At 36.3% G+C, this 22,921-nt stretch overlaps 2 protein-coding genes across 4 annotated transcripts; both read left to right on the top strand.

The window, feature by feature from the left end:
• The first annotated feature begins 4,792 nt into the window (after window positions 1-4,792).
• On the top strand, window positions 4,793-7,163 carry LOC104440424. The gene is made up of 3 exons (XM_010053353.2): window positions 4,793-4,882; window positions 5,398-5,612; window positions 6,872-7,163. The coding sequence occupies exons 1-3, from the start codon at window positions 4,793-4,795 to the stop codon at window positions 7,155-7,157; spliced, it is 591 nt and encodes a 196-aa protein (XP_010051655.1). The 3' UTR covers window positions 7,158-7,163.
• Window positions 7,164-8,297: 1,134 nt separating this feature from the next.
• On the top strand, window positions 8,298-20,865 carry LOC104438357. 3 transcript variants are annotated; one of them, XM_039309006.1, is made up of 7 exons: window positions 8,298-8,619; window positions 8,715-8,930; window positions 9,051-9,159; window positions 9,540-9,585; window positions 9,981-10,066; window positions 10,806-10,864; window positions 19,654-20,015. In XM_039309006.1, exons 1-7 carry the CDS (start codon window positions 8,507-8,509, stop codon window positions 19,700-19,702), a joined length of 678 nt encoding a protein of 225 aa, XP_039164940.1. In that variant the 5' UTR covers window positions 8,298-8,506; the 3' UTR covers window positions 19,703-20,015. The 3 variants fall into 3 exon arrangements, with proteins under 3 accessions (XP_039164940.1, XP_010049780.2, XP_010049779.2); XM_010051478.3 differs by lacking the exon at window positions 19,654-20,015 and adding an exon at window positions 20,531-20,865 and having other exon boundaries at window positions 8,299-8,619; window positions 8,745-8,930; XM_010051477.3 differs by lacking the exon at window positions 19,654-20,015 and adding an exon at window positions 20,531-20,865 and having other exon boundaries at window positions 8,303-8,619.
• Window positions 20,866-22,921: the final 2,056 nt, after the last annotated feature.

Here is a 22,921-nt window from a genome sequence, read left to right on the forward strand (position 1 = left end):
GTTAGGCACCCCGCCCGAGTCTAGTGAGGGGTGTCCTTGCCAGGCCCTCACCGGTGTCGGGCGAGGGCCTCCCTCACTAGGCCCTCGCTCGAGTCTAGCGAGGGCGACCCTCACTCGACGCCGACAAGGGCGACCCTCGTCGAATGCCGGCTTCCTTTCACCGACCCTACCATGGCTAGTGGAGGGAAAAGAGAAGAAGAAGAAAAAAAGAAAAAAAAAAAAAAAAAAAAAAAAAGGAAAAGGAAAACATAAAAAAAATAAGACGAAAATGCCTTTGATGGGGTAAATGTGTCATGGTTTGCAAAGTTTGGGGTTTTTCATGTCATAAAAAAAAAAGGTTTAGGGTAAATTTATCACTTTGAGTAAAGTTTGGGGTTTTTGGTATTTTTTTCCCAAAAAATAAAGAGAATTTAAAGTTAGAAATATTTTTAAAAGATCCATTTTTATTATGGTTTGAAAAAAATAAGAAAGATATTTATTAATTATTGCAACTATTAAATAGAATAAGAATTTTTTTTTGAAAAAAATGGAACTTTCAAAAATTTCAAAATTTAAAAATACAAAAAGGAATAAATTAATAAAAAATTAATAAAAAAGTAAATATAATAAGAGAGAAGAAGAGATGCGACCACCCCTACACATTTGATACCTTCTTTGAAAAAGAAACTCGCAACACCGAAACCATCCGTAATTCCATCAATTACTCGTTTATTAAAAAAAAAATGAATTAGTTCAGCTAGTCCTCTTATACCCTGAGTTAAGGATATTGTATAAAAAGCATCTATGTAACCACAATTATATGACCAATCATATGTCACATTTCTTATTATGTCCCTTAAAATTCTATTATGACCTATTTCAGAAAACGAATTTAGTAAGTTTAAATTTTATAAAGATGAATAAATAGGCTTATATAAAAATGATGCTATAAATATTTCGATAGAAGCTATACGGACAAAAAAACATGGATTTGTCACAAATTCATATCAATTCACAGAATTATGTGAATTTGGATGTAAAAGGTTTATAGAAGGATTAAACAATTTATATAATATATCCAAATGAATTCCTTCTTGATTAAAAGCAAAGGAATTTCCTACAACTCCAACAAACAAAGTAAATAACACTAATATGACCATATGATATAACATGGTATTGTTCGATTAGTGAGGATAAAAGAAAGTATTTCCAGTGACAAAATGAGTAATAGTATAGAAAATAAAATAACTCAACTAAGTCAGATCTTATACCTTCCAAAACCAATTTTAATGAAATAATAAGAAAGAACTACTAATTGAATTTCATCCGCAATTCAACCACCCACTTGTTTTCTCAAATAACAGCTACCCTTTCTTTTTTCTATGCAACGATCAATTTATTTTCTTTTTCTTTGTACGTACTTGTCTTTGCTCTAACCCCACCACCCACAACTATCTGGATTTATATATTTATGTAAGTGATTCTATTACTCTTGTAGTGGCGATTGGTGCTCTTTTTCGTTAAGTAAAAAAAAAAAAAAAAAAGGCCCTAAACCAACATTTCTCTTTATTTCAGGTATGGGCAATTCATTCCAATGAAATATCATATGGCAATTAGGGCTACGCATGGTAACCTTCCCCAGCCCAAAAATTTCTATTCTTTTCTTCCCCGGAACAAAAAAAGAATAAAAACCTGTTTGATAACGGCAAGTTAGTTTTTTGTTCCTAAACAAAAATTTAGCCCGGGAATGGTTTTGGAATAGAAATAAGAAGTAAAAAAGTTGCTTCTTGTTCGGGAACAAGTTTAAGAAATAGGTTAATTTTTTTTTTCTTTTATTCTTCTCTTGCCGACCGCCATTTACCGCTGTTGACCGCTGCCCGCCGCCGCTGCCGGCCGCCGCCACCGCCGCCGGCCCGCCGCCCTTGGCCGCCGGCCGCCGCCACCGCCGCCCGGCCGACCGCCGCTGTCGGAGGCCGACCGACATCGGCCGTCGCCGACGCTGCCGACGCCGCCGGACGCCGCCGCCGCACGTCCCCACAGGCGGTAGCGTGGCTGGTCTATCGGCAAAAATAAAAAACAAATAAATATAACAAAGAAACTGTTTTTTACCAAACGCATTTATATTCTTTTTCTATTTCTAGAGTAAAAATTTTGTGTAGTTACCAAACAGGTTTTTTTTTACATAGAAATTGTTCCCCAAAATAGAAATAAGAACTATTTCTGAAAAGAAATTGTTCCCCAACCAAGAAATGTTCTCATGCACACCCTAGATGGTTGCTGAGCTATATTACTAGAAATCTACTGATTACATAAATCATTTTCTTCTCAAAAGAATTTGAAAGAAGTTGGACCTACCTCACCCGTTGCTATACTATTCGGTTTAAGACAGCAACTAAATACTAAATGCCCACGCAGCATCAGATCAATCGTATTTTACCATCTAGCTTTTCAAGGATCACTTAATTAATATTTACTTTTACTAACAGTATTTAATATTACCGACACTTATAATCTTATATATATATATATCTTCTTTTCTTTTTTTTTCAAAATCCAAATTCTGTTGATACGCATTATTCTTATATTTAATGGTCTCAACTCAATGCGTTTAGCTCACTAACTATCAGCAAGCTTCATTCATCAAAAGAACCCTACATTAATTCCATCTCTAATTAGCTATGAGAAACTACATCCTTACTAGACTACAGATTTCATGTATAGGAGAAGCCATGATAACTTTCTCAATTAGTGTCAGCATTAGCCGGAATTAAGAGAACGTTTTTCAAATTATTTACTAAGTGAACATAGATGGCACGCCACAAAACATAATTGTGTCACATGGCTAATATTCAATCAATTATCATTCGTTTAGGGATTTATCATCCTCGAACTTTTATAACTTAATCGAGTACATAAATTATGTCGATAATGTTGAAGCACAAGAATAAAAAATTCCTATCTATAGTTAGAGATTCCTCTGTTTATTTCGATACCCCCAATAGACAAATATATAGTGAAAGTCTACAAAGTTGTCAATTCCTTAAACACCAAAACTTTTTCAAAACACAAAACTCTTTGATTCAAGTCATCAAAACCCTGACCATCTTTGACTTGAGATCAAGCCATGTAACGGCTTCAAGTTACAAAGACTCCAACTATTTTTGACTTAAGATCAAGCCATCAAGGCCTTCAAGTCCAATTCATGGAAAGGATTCAAATTTGGTGATGTTCGATTTGAGATCAAGCCATTGAGATCATTATATTGTGCACGAGACTCGAGAGAAGAGAACGTTAGAGGACATCTACTATTCAAGATTGTAATTAAAGATTGTTCTACATTTACTGAAATTAAATACAATTTATATACATTTTCTGGTCTAAATTCATATTGGAAATTATTATTTGTGCATAAACACATGTTAAAGTCAAAGCTTGATCGCTTTTATGCTTGCCACGTGGTGTTTCACTTCGTGGGTGTTCAATCTTATGTTTGCCATGTGGCATAAGTTCACCACACGATCTGAATTCTGTCCATAAGTTTATGAACTTGTCATCCCAAAATCTATTTTATTGACTTTAAATTTCGAAAAGACAAAGGATCTCAAAAGAGAAAGCACTTTCAATTTTATATTTCATTTAATTCAAGCAAGTCTTTTAACTAAGAATGAAATAAATGATAAAGTTTATTTCAAATTATAAAATTGATCAACCTAAAAATGAAGTATATGAAATGAACGATACGATTTTTTTTTTCAAAATGATGCATTTCTTGAATGCAACCAAATTTATTTAACTACGAATGAAATAAATAATATAGTTTATTTAATTCAACAATACTTTAAGAATATTGTTTTATTAGGAATGAAACAAATGATATAGTTTATTTAGTTGAAAACAAATTAAGAAAAATAACGTAATAAATGATTTGAAACATTTCATTGTTATTTTATATTTTATTTTTCTTAATTCGAAATTGAGTTAAAAAAGATAATATAGGGAAATATAATTGAACTTGTGGGGAAACTACTAGTATTCAAACTCTAGTTTTATTTTATTTTATTTTATTGCGTTTCTATTTACCTAATAATGACTTCAACTCTTTAGGCCCTATTTCACATGCCCAATTCGAAAAGCATTTTTACTCAGCATTTTCTACACCTGATGATTAGCAACCCAAAAAAAAAAAAAAAAAAAAAAAAACAAAAGAAATGTTAAAAGTAACCTTACAGTAATAACATAGAAGAAATTCACATACATGCAAAAATACGTTTGTCAATATATGCCAGCGCAAAATGCGGGCCATGTAACTAGTTTGTTGAAAACCCGTGAATACAACTCTGTAATTACAATATTACAAACAAAATCAAAGGTGCATTTGTGTTTTGGATAATTGGACAGACCATTTGAAAGGGACGAAATGCCAGAGGAGTTGAGGAGGTGGCAGATGAGGAATAAATAGGAATCCCAAATGGAAGAGGGTCAAAGCTTCTGATCCGGCGAGATACCAGCAGGCATCTCTCCTCTCCCCTCCTTTAGACAACACGAAAGTCCCAAATATAGGCATGGAGAGAGAGAGAGGGGCACGGGACAAGATAAAAAGGGAAGGTTTTGGCCTCTTCATAGGGTGTGACGACTGAGGCATAGGGAGAGAAGAACCCCCTCTCCAAAATATTCCCCTGCCACCGCCATCGACGTAGGTGCAGACTCGTATCCATGTATTCATTTGCTTTTGGTTATTCTTAGCGCCTGCTATATGATGATGATGATGATGATGATGATGATGAATCGATCATGTCTGCATGGTTGCAGCAGAATGGCTCTCACGATGAAGCAGATGTCCGTGATTGTGGTGACTACGGGGATTTTGTCCTTCATATTTGGTGTCATTGCGGAGAACAAGAAGGTGCCTCCTCCTCCTCCTTGATGCCTGCAAGCAAACTCTTACCCTTTACTTTTTTATCGGTTGTTGTTCCTAGTTAAAACAAAGTTCTGCAGGTTTTCCTCCGACCTTCCCATGTTCCATCTTCGACTTTGACGCACCCTTTCTTTAGTTTTCTTGCATTGAACAACTGATAATGTGAACTTCATTTTCAACATTTATTCTCCTGCCCATACGTCATGAAAAATATCATCTTTACTTTTAAGGTTGAGGGGTGGCCATCTCATGAACCCAGCCTTAATGACTAGGCATCGGTTCAACCTTATCAACGCCCTCCCACTTTCCTATCGTCTCAACCCACAGCATTGAGCAATGAAAGAATCGTTGAAAAAATTCCAATGGTTGACCTCCACTTGCATCGACTACATCACATCCATTTCCTCCCCTGCATGCCCATGAGTCCGCACTTCTCTTTTTTCTTTATATTTTAAATTGCTTCTGGGGTTCTTACACGTGCTTTCTCCTCATGAACTGAACAGCCCCCATCTGGGACTCCTATTCCTGGAAAAGATGTAGTCATCTGCAAATATCCATCTGATCCAACCGTCCTCTTAGGATCCCTGTCTGTTGTATTTCTGGTCGTATCTACGGTGGCAGGCTACATTTCTCTGTTTTATCCGTACGAGGGGAAGTCTATCCCACAGTCTGCTTTCTTCCGAAATACAACCTTCGTCATGTTCTTCAACATTGCTTTGTAAGTGCTCCCTGGTACCCTTTTGTCTCATGCTTTTAATTGTGGGTTTTATAAGACATGAAACAATTCATTGTTATGTAGACATCTTACAACTTCTAAATCTCACATAAACATTAATCCCTCAGATAAAATATCGGATTCTGATGCCATGTCCAATTTCTTGGTTAAAGTATCAGACGATCCACTAATCAAATTTAGGCAATTAAGAATTGAAAGGGCCACTGGCCCTGATATTAACTTCAGCAAAAACTGGGAAAACTTTGCCCAGACACATCAAGTGTTGTGCTCCTTCTAGAAAGAACTCTCTTGATACGTATCCCATCATTGATAAAAAAGTTCATATAAGTCAGCTGGAAAATATTGTTCTTGTAGTCCCCTACATAACCTGACAGTTGAAGCTTTCAGAAGCAATGGACCCAGGAAATAAGTTTTGTAAAGCGCTTTCAGTGGTATCTAACTTGATATTTGTAAGAGAATAGAGTAACTGAGACAGTAACCTTGAGTACCGTCTGTCCATCTTTTATTGATATTAAAGCTACATAGCATTCTGATTCTGCATGATCTTTTGGTTGACTAATCATTATATATCTGCAATTTCATTGAGGAAAGCCCAAGTGGATGTTCCCATTCTTTAACTGTCAGGATCTGCCTTATAATAATTGTGTGTTGAGGAATTCTAGATTTACAGAACGCAGAAGCCTTAAATTTCTTAGTAACAAACGGCCTTAGCATCACGTAGACACAGGAGACTCAATGTCTCTATGGTTTTTTTTTTTTTTTTGGTAAAAAGCAATGTCTCTATGTTCATAGTTAAATATTCCAATTTTTTTGCTGAACGTAATGTCGTTCATTCAATGCTTAATAGCCTTGAGCAAACATCAACTAATTTTCTTTTCTAGCCTTGTCATGGTTAGTGCCCATAAAATTTGGTAATTACTACCGAGGAGAGGACAGAAAATTTCCATATTGCTTCTAGCTGTTACTGGCCGTGTGTAACTTTGAACCCGGAAATTTGTGCTCTGGTCTATGGATAGCACATGAATTGTCAATGAGTTATGTTCTTGAGTATCTTGCAGTAACAGTAGATAGGATGAGTTGAGATGGGTCAGGGTTCAATAAAAATTAATAATCACAATGACAAGAGAGCATTCGGATGGGTTAGGTAGTCAAGTGCATTGTATTAGCTGACGCTACAGAGCATCTCTGCTAATCAAGTTTCCCTGTGTTTCCTGGATATGACCATGTAACTTCACAAAAAGGTTTTCGACTGGACTAGCAGCAACATTTCTCCTGTGGCCAACCATCACTGAGCAACTCCACCTGACTCGCAATGTTCACCATGATCTCAGCACCGATTGTCCAACTGCAAAGACAGGTCTCCTGGGTGGCGGTGCTTTTTTCTCCCTCGATTCATCCCTATTCTGGTTGGTCGCTTTAATGTTGGCCAACAATGCCCGTGAGGACTACTTTGGCGAAACAGATGACGTTGATGCAACTGATCTTACAATGGACTTGAAGGGGGAGTCATTTGTGCCCGTCTTATAAATGTGATTCGCCTCTTCTATTATGGAAAACTCAGAAAAGTTATCATAAGTATGTCTGTCGTCTCCAGTAGCTGTGCTTTAACCGGATCTCATTCATTCTCCTCCCGGTGGACTTTGAAGAAGAACATGCAAATTGAGAATAAAAGTCACCGATCAATGATTGACATCTCTGTATAAAGTAAAGTTGATGAGGATTCCAAGCAAATTCATTTCAGCGTGCAACCAAAGAGCCCTGTTCTCATTCCTATATGACTTTATGCTGGGTTTCTCATAGATCAGAGACGAAGAATCACAGATTTTTTTTTTCCTTCTCGTTTTGTATTCTCAACGATTACAGAAACGCCGAGCCTTGGTTTTTCGGGGACGAGACTAAAAATTTAAATGATTTTGGAAAAGTACACCAAGCAAAAAAAAAACCAGTAACATTTGAAGTTTCTTCTTTTGGCGATCTCACCGCATGACATAACAAAATGAATACCAAACAGAGGCCTCCGGTGAAGCCATAAATATTGACCACCAGCTTTTCTTTTTCTTTTCTTTTGTCCTGAGCATAAGAAACATGGAGAAAGGGAAGAAAACGCCGTCGGCCGGAAAAGTACCATTGAGAGACATTGGTGATTCAATTTATATAACAATTTGATACGGGTAATTAACACTCGCATTAACCTAAAATCAAATTGGATCACTTTCTTTCTATAATTTGTTCTTTTTGTATAAAAAATAAATAAAAATAATTAATTTTTCTATGCAAAATGTGCTTAAAGTTGAGGATCCTAATTATTGGAATTTGACCACATTTTCAATATGAAAGGGAGATGTGGGGGTTTCAAATCTTATATTTTTACGGATTGGATGTGAATCATTTAATTTTAAGTATGGATTTCGACTCTTATATTTTGTAAAGGAGACATGTAAAAGTCTAAGAGTGAAAGTTAAATAGAGATAGAGTAAGATCGATTAAAAAAAAAAAAAAAATAGAGTTGAGGATGCTGTGGTATCTCTGTTGTACTTGTGTCCTAAAAAGCATCTTAAGTCTCCTGACGTCATCTCGGTGCTTCATCTCGGTTTTTCGACGTGCCGCGCGTGGAAAGAAGTGGGAATGTGCTTCCTGTGTCTCACGTGCACCGCACTGCTAACGTCTCTCTATCTTCGCTTACCGTATTTGTGGTTAAAAGACCTGACTGCGACCGTGAACGGGATTGTGAATGTGTGAGCACCATCGATGTTGGGGACTGGAAACGGGATTGGGATTAGGATGGAGGAGACCAGACCACCCAGAAGAGAAGTTGATGGAGGGAAGGATTGAGGGTTGTATTCAGAAAGCCTCTGCTATTGCTCCTCGGCGCTAATATGGTCGAAGCCCCCTCTTTCGCTTCTCCTCCAATGGCGAAACCGCTCAGTGCCAGATCACGACCCGGATGGTCGACCCATGCCACTTTTTCCTTGAAGGGTTTCAGCTCCAGGTGTCAAATTGAGCCTTCATATCTACTTCTGGCTCTCTTTCTTTCTTTGATTGCTGTACATCTTCTTGCTCTTTTGGTTCTGGAATTTTGGTCAGGGGAGGGTTTGGTATAATCAGTATGCACAGGGTGGAAATGTCAGAATCGGCTGCGAAGACAGCCAATTTATCTGCTTCTAGGAAGCAAGTCATTCAGTTGCCGAATTATGAACAATATCCCATCAGTCAATTCCTGAGTCATCCATCCGGCATTCAAGCTATACTGAACACAAGAGCTCTTCAGAGTTTTCAGTTCCTCGGTGCTAACACCTACAGGTTCTTCACTTCCACCCCTCTTTCTAATTTATGATTGATCGGTTTCTCTGGACCCCAGGATTCCTTTGTGTTGTGCCTCTCTGTCGTCGTACAAACTCTGACGTATGTATACATGCGAAGGTGTACTCTACCTAAAATCCAATTTCTGAACTTCGAAGCAACTCCAGTAATGGATTTGAGAATGACTTTGACCGATACAGATTGTAAAGTTGAGATGCTCTCTTGCAAGGTGAGATTCTGATCTCTAGAGATTGTGATTAAGGAACTGGAGATGTGGATGTTATGAGGATGAACTATTTAACTTACCGTTCCCAAGGTCAATAGGAACATTCGGAAATAGTGTAATTTATCATAATAATTTTTCTTATGTTGGGATTTTCATTGAAAGTTTAAATGTCCACCCACATACTCTCTAGCTTGTGGAAATACATATCTGTAAACTGATTTTCCTGGTTAACAAAATGACGCTTGTAAGTGACATACTCTGATATAGATGCATTCACCGTACATCTAGAGAAATTCTCTTTATGTATGATGCATTCAAGGGCTTGTAATGCTCTATTTCTGATCTTAGCATCTTAGCAAATGTATTCGAAAAATAATATGCAGTTCAAGGGTTCAAAGATCGTGGAACGCCAAAACAACCATTTTTCAGGTACATATAGACTAAGTTACTTTGCAATTGTCCTAGTAGTGAAGTGATTCAGTCTGGACTGCTATAAGAACCTTGGTTTCTTCAAATGGAAGTAAATTCTGAGTTCTCATTTGAGTAGCAATTTTCCTGATAATAATGGACTTTATAAATGTATATCTTGCACGACCCCATTAATCAACAGTGAGATCTGTATTTGATATATGAACTTATTACGGTTTATGAGTTCCTAGTTATCATGATAAGACACGGTGCTGATAACATGCATTGATGCCGGAGCTTGACAGTAGTTTCCAGGAAGATTTCAGCTGCATGTCAATGCTTTCTCTATGCTTTAAGCTACTTGTGGGATAAAAGCATTCTATTGGAATGATAGTGACATTTCTCTCTTCTGACAGCATTCATGACAAATCACATGAGATGGGATACAAATGATTCTGGGAATACAGTGGAGGTTGACGTGAAGCTGGGTGTTACTCTCGAGGTTTCAGTACTAATCAATGTCATCTTAACGATTTAAACATTTGTCTTTATGATATTTGTGATTATTGACAATATAGCGACTTTAACTTTGAGAGAGCATACTTGGCATCACTGATGTTCTCAAAATTACTGCATATGTATCTTCTGGGAGAGATGTTTAATCTAACTCACAATGGTTGGCATGGACACATCGTTAATGGAGGTGTTGTATCTCGGAGCTTGTACAATATCTTAGTTTTTGACAAATGCCTCTTACTTGATTTAATGAACTTCTCCATGATGTCTCTTAGGTGTCAGCATGCAATTAATTAATTTACCATTATGATCTGGAGATCAATATTGCTTGGGTTGAATAGTAAAACATTAGGAAATGTGTACTTTTTCCTGCTTCAATATCAATGCTGGAACGAAAAGTATGGAAGTCTTAGGTGCTTCAAATTAAGGCCTCTCTTTTGTGGCCATGGGTGTCATGTTCCTCAAGGCCAAACTTGGTGGCATAGAGGTGATACAGTTGAGTCCTAAATCCTAGGAACCCATGGCCAATATCATCAGTTTTCATCAAAGTTCTCCGGCTGTTGGAATTTTACAACTGCAAGAGATTTTTGTAGGTGTATTTAAGTCTACAGACATATTTATGTGAACTGATCTCCTATTTCTCTATTCAATTGTTGCTTTTCTTTCGTCATTGTTTTTGGGCCTCATGAATTACCGAGTACTCATAGTCAATAAATCATGTGCAGATTTTCACTCAACCATTTGCTTTGTTGCCATTATCAGCTGTTGAAGTCCCTGGAAATGCGTAAGTAAATAATTTACCAGAAATTTATTTGTTGACTAAGCTCTTTGACACATCGCACCCAAGTAGTACCAAACAGACAATAAGCCTTCTCTTGGCATTGTCTACCCTCTTCCTTCACCTATCACTTTTTTCTTATGTTTAGTTAGGAAAGAGAATAAGGTGCCCTTTAGTTCGATAGTGTGTTAATATATATTTGTCTTTGAACCTATTGAAATTATGTAGTTAATATGTATGAATGAGCCTTGGGGCATATGCTTCATACATGGACTAGATCTAGAATTTTTAAAAGGATGCTTAATAGCAAGTTAGGAGAATAATGATAGATTGTAATTAGAAATAGTACTTGGAACAGCCATTTACTATTAGCAGATGTTTCATAAAAGAAGATGGTCAAAGAAATTGCATTCTTCTTGGCAGTGTTCTGTGTTAGAGAATAAGAACACAACATTAGAATCTTTGTAATAAATTGATTATGTTCCAGAAGACTTTGGCTTTGCACATAAGAATGTAACCTGTATGGCAGCAAAAGCACCATTTAGATTTGTCTTCTCTACGGTTGAGACATCGTTTGCAATAAGCGTGATAATACAGCATGCATAGTCTCAAGGGCGACTCTTCATCCTTCATGGTTGGAATTTAGTCATAAGATCTGGGGGTGGCAATTCGTGTTTGTGGTCATGCTTGTGTTGTGTTGGCTATGGTATACTACAAAAACAGGTCAATTTGAACATGACAAGATGACCTACTTGACACAATCACGAATTGCAAAGTAAGGGGGTGACATGACATGGCCCATGTAACATTGTTAAATAAAGGATTGACAGGTTGCTGCGATTGCATGAACCGGCATGACATGAAATCGGCCCACCTACACGAATCAAATATACTCAAATTTTTCAAAAGATCTATTCACAAATTGTAATACTGTCCATGAAATATTGTCAAATAAAATTAGTGAACATGTTCATGGTCAATGAAATATAATGAATTTAAAGTCTTAATGGTGAATTACATGGAAATAATAGTCTTTTAGCTAATCATGTCTAAACATATAGATTGTGTCAGCACTAAATCGTTAATTTAAATGGTTTTTGTAGGCCAATTTCTTGTCTAGTGGGTTGGACACTAACACTAACATGAAAAAGATCATCTTAATGGTGAATAACATGGAAATAATTGTTATAGGCTAACAATAAAACCTAGAGGGAGGGGGTAAATAGGTTATTTTAGAAAACTTGACAATCTTTTGCGGAAAATAGCTAATGCTAAGTAAAGATTGTGTCAAAATGATGTTTTAAAGCTCGTCATTGTTTTGTGTGCTTTGAGAGTAAGAGAGAGTAAAACAGTGGCACACAACAATATATAGTGGGTTGTCTTTATGCCTAAGCCTATGTCCACTTTTTAGACCAATTATCACAGTTTGGGCTAGATTGTACTAGTAATCTACTCAGATAGTTACAATAGACAAGCCTTGGTCTTATTATAAGATAGATTAGACTATTAGGACTCAGTTGCTATTCTTACTCTTGTACACTTGGTCTATAGCACAATTATTCAAACAGCACGAATACAAAACTCGGTGAAACACTTGAATGAGAGTGTATCACTAGGAACAAAGTATAGTGCAAATCTTTAGATTATGGTTTTCTCTCTCTCTCTCCCTCCCCTCCTTAGCTTCTTAGGTCTTTTCTTTTATATCCATCTCCAATCTATCCATTTGAAGAGGATCAGAGGAGCAAGGAGCCGTTGGGATTGCCATTGAGCTACCAAAGAATATAACCACCCATACAATCCTTTTTCCTAAATATTTGTAATCTACCTAAGAATAGCATCTACAACTGTCTCGTCACTATTGTCTTTGACAGACCTATCAGACGACCTTGCTTCTTGATTATTGATTTCAATTGGATTCTGCTGTTGTGCGAATCCTCAACCACAATGGCTAGTTTGCTAATCTAAAGAACTTCACTAGATGTTTGTGATTATTACAATATCAATGATATGATATTTGCAATTGCAATATAAACATCACAATCAGCTCATCTTTAGGTCTAGTGGTACTATTTAGCAAATACCATTTTTGGACTTATTGCATACTTTCATCCATTGGATCACACCATGGACATTGTGTAGTCCTTTCTATCACAAACATCTATATACACCAAGGATAGTTTGAATATCATCAAAATCATTTGGAGATAATTCTCCAACAATCTCTCCCTTTTTGATGATAATAAAACTATCTTGCAGATGTGAAATAAATAATCATTGATAGGTTGTAGTAAATATAAATGAGGTCTCCATAAGATATCGAGTGGAATTGGAGAAATTATGTGGTTGATCTTTTTCGAATTGAGAGATAAAGTGAAGATCCACTAGATAAGAACATCATCAAAGGTTGAGAGGTTCATATACGATGTCAAATGGAATTCCTCCTGTTTTGATGATTTTTTAGCTTTTTAAGAGTAAGAACTCTTAAAGCTCCCCCTATATTGATGAACAAATGCATAAAATAAGTTTATATCACATGCACATTTCACATCAAGTCAACTCTCCCCTTTTTTGTCATCGGCAAAAGAGTGATAAAAGTACAAAGCTTCGTTAGTAACTTGGCATGGTAGTACATATTGCTAGAAGAGAAGCAAGATATGATCAGCAAAAGCAAAATATGAGCACATGAAAAATATGCAGATTTTAATTGCGAGGGCATTTGCATTGCCGAGAAGTGGCCAGGGTTCTTGAAGGATTTGCTCTTGGTCAAGATGAAGGGGATTGTAATAGTCGAGATTGATGAATGTGCATTTGATCTTCATGAGATATTGAGTCAGTGAGGAGATGGTTCTCTTGATCTCCTAGATATCAACTTGTAGTTGGTTAAGTCCGACAGTAGGAGCTGCAGCTATTTCCACTGGAGATATAGATTTCTCTGTTTTAGGTGGTCTCAATGCTTGCTTTGGTGCTAGTGCTTTGGCTTGCTTTTTCTTCTCTTGTTTAGTCATGCAAGCAAGTTTTTCCCGATCTGAGCAATGGCCTTTTCATCATCGCCATTTCTAATGGGGATAATTTCTCCTTTCTGATTGACCCATCTATTAGAAGTCATCCTTAGCATCATCCTTAGCATCATCTTTTCTAGTATTTTCTTCCCAATTTCCACATTGACCATGCTCTGAGAAGCAACGTCAGAGAAGTCGATCTTCAGGTGCTTAAAGATGTGAGTGATGAGAGCATTGTAAGGCAGCTTGCTTATCTTTCTTTTGGTCATTTGGTATATGTGGATGACAATCATGTGTGGAAGAGAGGATTCATCAAATTTGTTGAGGATGCCCCAGATGAATCTTGCCTCATAATGAGAAGTGTTGTTGGTAAAGGATATTTTAGAGCATAGGCAAAGGGTCAAAATCTTTTGGATAAAAGTTTTAAAGGGAGTAGATTCAAAGGCACAATTTCTCTAAAATCATGAGAGAAATTGGGAATTTCCAACACAAAAGCTATAAGCCTCATCAAGCTCTACAGGTATTTTCTTGAAAACATTGTACTATGCCTGAATTATCCTAGCGAGTCCATCCAAGGCAATAACATAATTTTGTTTCCGAAAGATAAAAACAAACGAGTCCCTGTATGGAAGATGGATATTGGAATAAAATAGGGCCACAAGGCCAAGATGGACTTCCACTTTCATAGAGTAAGAGAATTTCAGTTTTAGAGATTCAAAAAGATCAAAGAGAAAGATACCACAAGCATAGAGAAAATTAAAGTCAATAAATCTGTGCGAAATAGTTCCTCTTTTGTAAAAACCATTGTTGGCATCTTTGTGGTCTTGAGATAAAAACAACTCAGAGTTAAAAAAAGAAGAATCACGTTCAAAACTTTCAGTAGGTTGAAAGTTTTTGGAATACCTAATCGTGATCATTTTCTCAACATTTGAAGTTCCTATGCTTAAGATTTACCCATATTTGATTTCATGAGTTGAGCTACTGTTGTCTCGTGAACTTTTATCAATACGACAAGTCCTTTGAGTAGATCATCAGATGGAATAGGAATTAAAGCAGAGGGAGCATCTAGCTTGAGAGGTGAGACAAGAGGTATTGTCATTATTTCTTTCCATAGAGGCATCTTTGATTCAAGAGTTTTTCTTAGGGAAGTCTCTCCTTCCATAGATGATGGCAATGTTGCACTTTATCACCAAACCTTCAGCTCTTTGGGACTGGGCAACACTTTAGCTTTGTGTTGCTTCGGTGGATTCTTCAGGCTGAGCTGTGAGATTGACATGCGAAGGTTCTTCTTTGGAGGTTTTAGCCATGATGGCTACTGTGCGAGATGATTTTCTTGTGGGTTTTTGTGAGGTGCGAGCTTTTGGGGCCATGGTTTTTGTAGTAATTGAAGCAAGAAGGGAGTTTGAGGACAGGAAACGTATTGAGAATTTTAAGAAATATGTGGAATGGCTTCAGTGAGGAAGAACGTAAGCACTATCTCCTTATATATCTGCATTAGTTACGTTTGAGAAAACTAGACGTTGTACAGCAATGGTAATTTTCTTATTTGAAATTTTATTGAAGGTTTGTTTTTACAAATAATAAATAATGTAAATCAGAAAAATGAGTGCTGAAAATTCATTGAGAATCGCTATATAAATCGTTAAGGATAGGATTTAGGGTCAGAACAGTAACTGAGAGAGGGGAGAGATTGTACTGACAAGCTGTAACGGTATTATTTTTGAAATATTGTAAATGCGTACTTGTGTTTGACGACTATCCTGATCTTTGTATGATGGATGATTGAAGTAAATTTTACCTGGTAGATTTTGTAATCCAATGCATTGCAAATTCCTGGTTCTCCTCTAATGCATTCAAAAGCTCACTTGTCCAGTGGCTTGGTGAAGATGTTCGCTAATTGATGTTTTGATTCTATGAATTGTATGCAAATATCTCCATTGTTGACATGGTCTCTAACAAAATGATGTTTACCTCAATGTACTTTGCTCTTGAGTGTAATATTGGATTCTTCATAAGGTTGATGGCACTTGTATTGTGACAAAGAATTAGAATGCTTTCTCTTTTCTCTCCGAAATCATTTAGTTGCTATTTCATTCAAATGAGTTGTGCACAACAACTTTCGAGATCAGTATATTCGGCTTCTGTAGTAGATAGAACAACTAAGCTTTGTTTCACTCGACAATCATTTTATTAGCATACTTCCCAATAATTGGCAAGTACATGATATACTCTTTCAATTGATTTTACAATCTGCAGAGTCAGCGTCCAAATATCCAAGTAACATACTTATGACAATAGATTCCTTATTTTGGAAAAGATCCATTGTATCGAATGATTCGTTTAATAGCAAATAAATGCGATTCTTTTGGATTAGATTGAAAATGAGCACACAAACATGTGCCGAATAGAATTTCAGGTCTAGATGCTGTTAGATATATTAGAGACTTTATCATGCTTCTGTATAGCCTGGAGTCTACAAATCTACCTTTTTCATCTTTATCCAACTTAATGGAAGATGACATAGGGGTCTCTATCTTTTTGCAATCTTTTAGATTAAATTTCTTTGCTCTTGGCATACTTTTTTTTGATGTATGAAAGTGCCTTTCGGAGTCTGCTTGATTTGAAGTCCAAGAAGGAAGTTGAGTTCACTGATTAAGCTCATCTCGAAGTCAATTTTCATAATGTTGGCTCCAATAATAATATCAACGTATATTTGGATGATGAGCAGATCTTTACCTTTCTTCTTGATAAAGAGTATAGTGTCTACTTTACCTTTCTGAAAATCATTATCGATTAAGAATGTACTCAATCTTTTATACCAAGCTTTTGGTGCTTGCTTGAGTCCATGTAGTGTCTTTTTGAGTTGAATAGACATCTTTTGGTTTGCCTGGATCCTCAAATCCTGGAGGTTGCTAAAGATATACTTCTTCTTTAATATAATCATTTGAAAATGCACTTTTGATGTTCATTTGATACAATAAGAAGCTATGATAACAAGCATATGCTAATAGTAATTTTATAGCTTCTAGTCTAGCAACATGAACATAAGTTTCATCAAAATCAATACCTTCCTTGTATAAGTAACATTTTTCAACTAACCTTGTCATATTGTGGATCACATTACCTTTCTCATCGAGTATTTTTAAAATACCCATTTTGTTCCTATAAGTGAATGATTTTTGGGTATTGTGATCGATTCCCATACATCATTAACCTTGAATTGATGCAGCTCATCTTGCATAGCTTCAATTCAATTTTCATCAGTGATAGCTTCTTCAATTTATGTAGGTTTTAGCTGGGATATAAGAGCCAGGGAGTTCAACATATTCTTGAGAGATGACTGATCTTGATTCTTTCATCTACTTTCTCCATGATTTATTCTTTTGGATGTTCTGTCTTGAATCTCAAGTCCTTAGGAATTTGTTTTTGATTTGAAGGATCTGTTGGGGTTTGAGGCTACGGCTGTTTGTTTGTGATTGGAATAGATATTTGCATGACATCTACACAATCATCAGCTTGCATCCCTTTTTGATCATTTTTGAATCTTACATTGATAGAATCTTCCTCTACCTGTGAATATTTGTTGAATACATGATAGGCTTTGCTAGTAGTAGAATATCCAAGAAAAATACATTCACTTGCTCTCGCATCAAATTTCCCAATGTTATCATTTGTGCTCTTGAGAATGAAAAATTTGCATCCAAATAGATGAAAGTAATGAATAGTAGGCTTCCTTCATTTGAAAATCTCATAGGAAGTCTTTTATACTAGAGCTCTTAGTAGAACTCTGTTTAGAGTATAACATGCAGTAGTGGCTGCTTCAGCCTAGAAGTAAGTGGGAACATTACTTTCAATGATCATGGTTTGGGTCATATCTTGTAATGACTGATTTCTTTTTTCAGCTACTCAATTTTTGCTGAGAAGTGTAAGCAATGGAAAAATTATGTTCCACTCCATTTTCATCATACTATTTAGCAAAACTTTGATTATCGAATTCTCCACCATGGTTAGTCCTAATGGTTGTGATGTTGTATCCTTTCTTATTTTGAATTTGATGAGTGAATTTCTCAAATGAATGAGATGCTTCATCTTTGTGAGACAAGAACATTACCCATGTAAATCATGATTCCTTTTCACCTAGGCTTATAGTTCTTATAGGTCCAAACAAGTTCATGTGTAACAGCTGCATGGGTCTATTAGTAGTAGTAGATTTTATAGACTTAAAGAAGCCTTTTACCTATTTTCATAATGTACATGTATTGCAAGAGTCACATTTGTTATAATTGATCTTTGGTAGTCCACGAATAAGATCTTAGGAAGATATCTTGTGAATTTGTTTTGCATTTATATGACCTAATCTCTTGTGCCACAATTCATACTCATCCTTGATGACATTAGGCAATATGCTTCCTCAAAGTTGATGTTCAGTAAGTAAATATTGCCATACCTGTTTCTAGTAAAGGATTGAGATTTGTCTTTACTAGTGCCAAGGCACTCACCTTCTTCAAAGCTTATTTTGTATCCCTCGTCACAAAGCTGGCTAATGTTTATGAGGTTGTGCTTTAGCCCCTTGACAAATGAAACATCTTCAACAATCAAATTTCCTAACTTGATGTTTCCTTTGCCGATGATTCTTCCATTATCTTTTTCTCCAAAAGTGATTGTTTCTCCATCTACAATGGTGAGGTTTATAAATTTAGTACTATCTCTCATCTTTTCTTTGGTATCCATATAAATTTGGTTCCTTTCCTATTAGAGTTTGACTTAGCATCAAACATCCTATGAATCTTTCTGGGCTTCATCTGCTCTTTTGGATGATCCATTTTGAAGTGATCATTTTCATTGTAAATTGAGCAATTCGAAAATTGCTTTCCAGAAGATTTTGTGGAGTGTCTATCAGAGTGATACTTGTAAAAGTGTACATGAGGTTTGTGTTTCAGTCTATCCTTAGTTTCTGGAGAAGGATTCTTCTCATTATCATCTCCCTCATGTCCTAGACCACATTTGTTGTAGTGAGGGGTTTGGATTGAGAGTATGTGCTTCAATGTTTTTGAACCTTGTGAAAACTTGGTGATGATTTCTTCTTTAAAATTCTCATTTTCAACTTGAAGGAGTTTTATTTCACTCACCTTAAGATCATATTCATTCTTCAATTTGTCAGTGAGAACTTAACAGCGAAGTTTTTAGTGGTAAGATCATATATTTCTTTTTTCAAAAAAGAAATTCTTTTAAAAGCTTTTTCATGTTCTTCAAACATTTCCCTAAAATAATATTGCAGTTCTTCATAAGTTAGTTCAGAATTGTTTACCTCATCTTCCTCATCATGGTCTGAGTCAGTTATCAGACAAATATTTGCTTCCTCTTTGTCACTCGACTCACATTCGATATCATTTCATGTTTTAGCTTCTTCTTTTCTTACTTTCCTTTGTTTTTCTTGAGAGTTGGACATTTTGGCTTCATGTGACATGGTTTCTTGCATTCATAGTAAACAATGTCCTTAACTTTTGATTCTTCCTTATTCTCGTAAGGTTGTTTGTCATCCGAGAGCTTCATGGGCCTTTTCTGTTTATAGTTTCCTTCTTTTCTCATGAAGTTTTTGAATCTTTTTATTAGCAGCGCCATGTCCTCATCGCTATCTTCTCTTTCTGAAGATATTTGTTTAATCTAGAGCATAATTACTCAAAAAACATGAATACAAAACTTAGTGAAATAGTTGGATGAGAACATATCACTAGGAGCAAAGTTGAATCCAAATCTTTAGATAATGTTGTTCTCTCTCTCTTTTTGGCTTCTTAGGTCTTCTCTTTTATATCTATATTCAATCTATCCGTTGGAAGAGGATTAGAGGAGCAATGAGCCATTGGAGTTGCCGTTGAGCTGCTACCTGAGAATAGCATTGCCCATATAGTTCCATCACTACAATCTCTAATAGGCCTGACGACCTAGCTTCTTGATTACCGGTTTCAACTAGATTTCGCTGCCATGCGAATTCTCAACCACAACGGCTAGTTTGTTGACCCAATGACCTTCACTAGATGTTCGTGGTTGTTACAACACTAGCAACATGATATTTGTAATTGCGATATAAACATCACTATCATATGATCTTTAGGTCCACTGGTACTGTTTACGTGAATACTATTTATGGGCTTGTTGCATACTTCTGTCCACTAGATCACATCATGGACGTTACGTAGTCCTTTCTATCACAGACGTTTGCATACACCATAGTGAATATTATATTAAGAATAGTTTGGACATCATCAAAATTAGTTGAAGATGTTTCTCCAACAATAATAGTCTTTTAGCTAATTATGTCTAAACAATTCACATACAGATTGCGTCAACACCAAGTCGTTAATTTCAATGGGTTTTGTGGGTCAATTTTGTGTTTGGCGAGTTGGACACGAACACTAACACAGCAATATCATTGATTGTACCTTATGGGTTGACACATCATCAATCGAATCCGATTAGCCTCATCTCAAATTTGTTAATTTCGTATTGTATTGGAAGTTGCCATCCTAACAAGATCCAAAGCATATTACAAATACGACTAGTGTGGCGTTGGTCTAAAACACAGCAATGGAAATGATTTCTGTTTTGTACAACTTCCATTAATCTACTGCCTCCATATCTTGTGCACTGAAAGTAACAATTTCATATTGAACAGAGTAATGCAAGCTCTAGTGGATAGACTCGTACCACTTCTTCTGGGGCAGCTGTTGCAGGATTATGAGCAATGGGTTCATCAGCAACGTGAACATCTCTGATAAAGTTCATTGTCTTTTTTGGTTAAGTGATTTCTTGTTTCTTGATGATTTAACGACATTCTTTGCCTCATCCTATTAGACGATGTGATCATTATTATTGGTATGGTTTGTGAAGACAGCTGATTAATTGTGAGGTATGTACCATGCGATGGATGTCTTATCATGTAAGGGTGGTCTCTAGTTCTTCACTTGTTTACATAAAAAATAATTGAGACAAACACACATGCTTAGTACATGATGCATGGACAGTCGCGTGACACACGAACGTTATTACGCTTGTGACACCTTATCGACGACCATAAAGATTAACATTCATGGGTCGACATCGATATGCATCAGAGGTATATGTTCAGTTGTTGATGCAAGATGATGGGCATCTGGAGAGATTATTCATGGGTGGATATCAATTTGCATCTAGGGTACATGTTTGGTTTTTAATGTACGATAACAAACATTTAGGGTTTAGGGTTTAGGATTTTGGGTTTTGGGTTTAGGGCTTAGGGTTTATAGTGTTAGGATGTTTGGGTTTAGGGTTTAGGGTTTAGGAATTGGGATTTAGGGATTTTAACGGTTTTAGGGGTTAGGGTTTTAGGGCTTAGGGCTTGGGGCATGGGGTTTAGGGTTTAAGGGTTAGTTGTTTTGGGTTTGGGGTTTGGGGCGTGGGGTTTCTAGTTTAGGGCTTGGGGTTTAGGGTTTAGGGTTTAGGTCTAGGGTTTAAGGTTTGGCGTTTTAGGGTTTTGGGTTTGGAGGTTTAGGGTTAGGGAGTTGGGGTTTCGGGTTGGGGATGGGGTTCGGGTTTGTGGGTTGAGGGTTTGAGGGTTGAGAGTTTAGGGTTTAGGGTTGAATTGTATTGTTTCTACAATTTTGGGGACGATTTTTGCTTGGCGAGGGCTTCCTCTTAAAATTTTATGCAGAATAAAAGCGTATTTTGTTAAAAAAGTTTGTTGGAACGAGGAGATGCGCCTTCCAGAAGATTTGTCTACTTAAACTCAATACGAAATGACTAATAATTGGAAAAATGCTCTTACTGTATCGTTTCTACAATTTTCGAGATCGTTTTTTCTTTGCGAGGTCTTTCTCTTGAAATATTATGCAGAATAGAAGCAAATTTTGTCAAAAAAGAGTTGTCAAAATGGAGAGATGCAGCCCTCCAAAAGATTTGCCTACTCAAACTCAATGCAATTGGATGGAAAAAAAAAACGCTCTCAATGTATTGTTCCTACAATTTTCGGGATGGTTTTTGCTTTGTGAGGCCCTACTCTCGAAATATTATGTAGAGTAGAAACAAATTTCATCAAAAAAAGTTGTCGGAATAAGGAGATGCGCCCTATAGAAGATTTGCCTACTCAAACTTAATGCAAAAAGACAAATAATTGGAAAAATACTCTAGTTATATCGTTCCTATAATTTTCAAAACAGTTTTTGCTTTGCAAGGACTTCCTCTCGAAATATTAGGCAGAATAGAAATAAATTTCACCAAAAAAAGTTGTCGGAACGAGGAGATACGCCCTCCAGAAGATTTGCCTACTCAAACTACATGCAAGAGGACCAATAACTAGAAAAACGCTACTATTGTGTGGTTCCTACAATTTTTGGGATAGTTTTTGCTTTGTGAGGCATTCCTCTCAAAATATTATGCAGAATAAAACAAATTTCATCAAAAAACTTGTTGGAGCGAGCAGATGCGTCATCCAGAATATTTGCCTACTCAAACTAAATGCAGAACTTTATTATGTTTTAGAATAGACATTGATAAACATTTTCTGTGAAAGATTTTAGTTCTATTTCTCATCGTATAGAGAGCAGCAAGTCATTGAATTAACTCCTAAAACCTATAAAATTTTTCAAAATCTGCTACACACAAAGAAAAGGCATTTCGGTGCTCAAAATCTAACCAATCACCACCAAATTTTAGCATGGTATACGTGAAGACCAACCCCACAACTTTCATGAAGAGAGCAAGACTTGGTTCTATCTCGAAAATGATAAAAAAGTCAAAGAATGAACTGATATCCCATGTTTTCACCTTTTGTAGATTACAACCATAGAAAGTAATCATATTTTCGCTTGTTGTGCTACTTCTAGAAAATCTGGGGAAAATATATGACAAAGTATACACAATTTGCTATAACTTTCATGAAAAACATAAGTCTAAATTTGTGACATTCTTGATTTGACCCCCATTTAAATCGTGAGGAATAGACTAAGGATTGGTATGTCACTAATGAGGATAGGCTATAACTCAATCCTAGGGATTGTTCACAAGCTAACTAGCTGATTAGGGGCAATGT

The sequence above is a fragment of the Eucalyptus grandis genome, chromosome 3 (assembly GCF_016545825.1).
Source record: "Eucalyptus grandis isolate ANBG69807.140 chromosome 3, ASM1654582v1, whole genome shotgun sequence".
Taxonomy (NCBI): Eukaryota; Viridiplantae; Streptophyta; class Magnoliopsida; order Myrtales; family Myrtaceae; genus Eucalyptus; species Eucalyptus grandis.

What these genes read in the sequence shown, in the direction of transcription:
- LOC104440424 (XM_010053353.2), top strand. Translation starts at nt 4,793, where the DNA reads ATGGCTCTCACGATGAAGCAGATGTCCGTGATTGTGGTGACTACGGGG. An exon ending in TCATTGCGGAGAACAAGAAG is followed by an intron (nt 4,883 to 5,397) that starts GTGCCTCCTCCT and finishes TGAACTGAACAG; the next exon opens with CCCCCATCTGGGACTCCTAT. An exon ending in ATGTTCTTCAACATTGCTTT is followed by an intron (nt 5,613 to 6,871) that starts GTAAGTGCTCCC and finishes CTTCACAAAAAG; the next exon opens with GTTTTCGACTGGACTAGCAG.
- LOC104438357 (XM_010051477.3), top strand. Translation starts at nt 8,507, where the DNA reads ATGGTCGAAGCCCCCTCTTTCGCTTCTCCTCCAATGGCGAAACCGCTC. An exon ending in AGCTGGGTGTTACTCTCGAG is followed by an intron (nt 10,067 to 10,805) that starts GTTTCAGTACTA and finishes AATCATGTGCAG; the next exon opens with ATTTTCACTCAACCATTTGC. An exon ending in GTTGAAGTCCCTGGAAATGC is followed by an intron (nt 10,865 to 20,530) that starts GTAAGTAAATAA and finishes CATATTGAACAG; the next exon opens with AGTAATGCAAGCTCTAGTGG.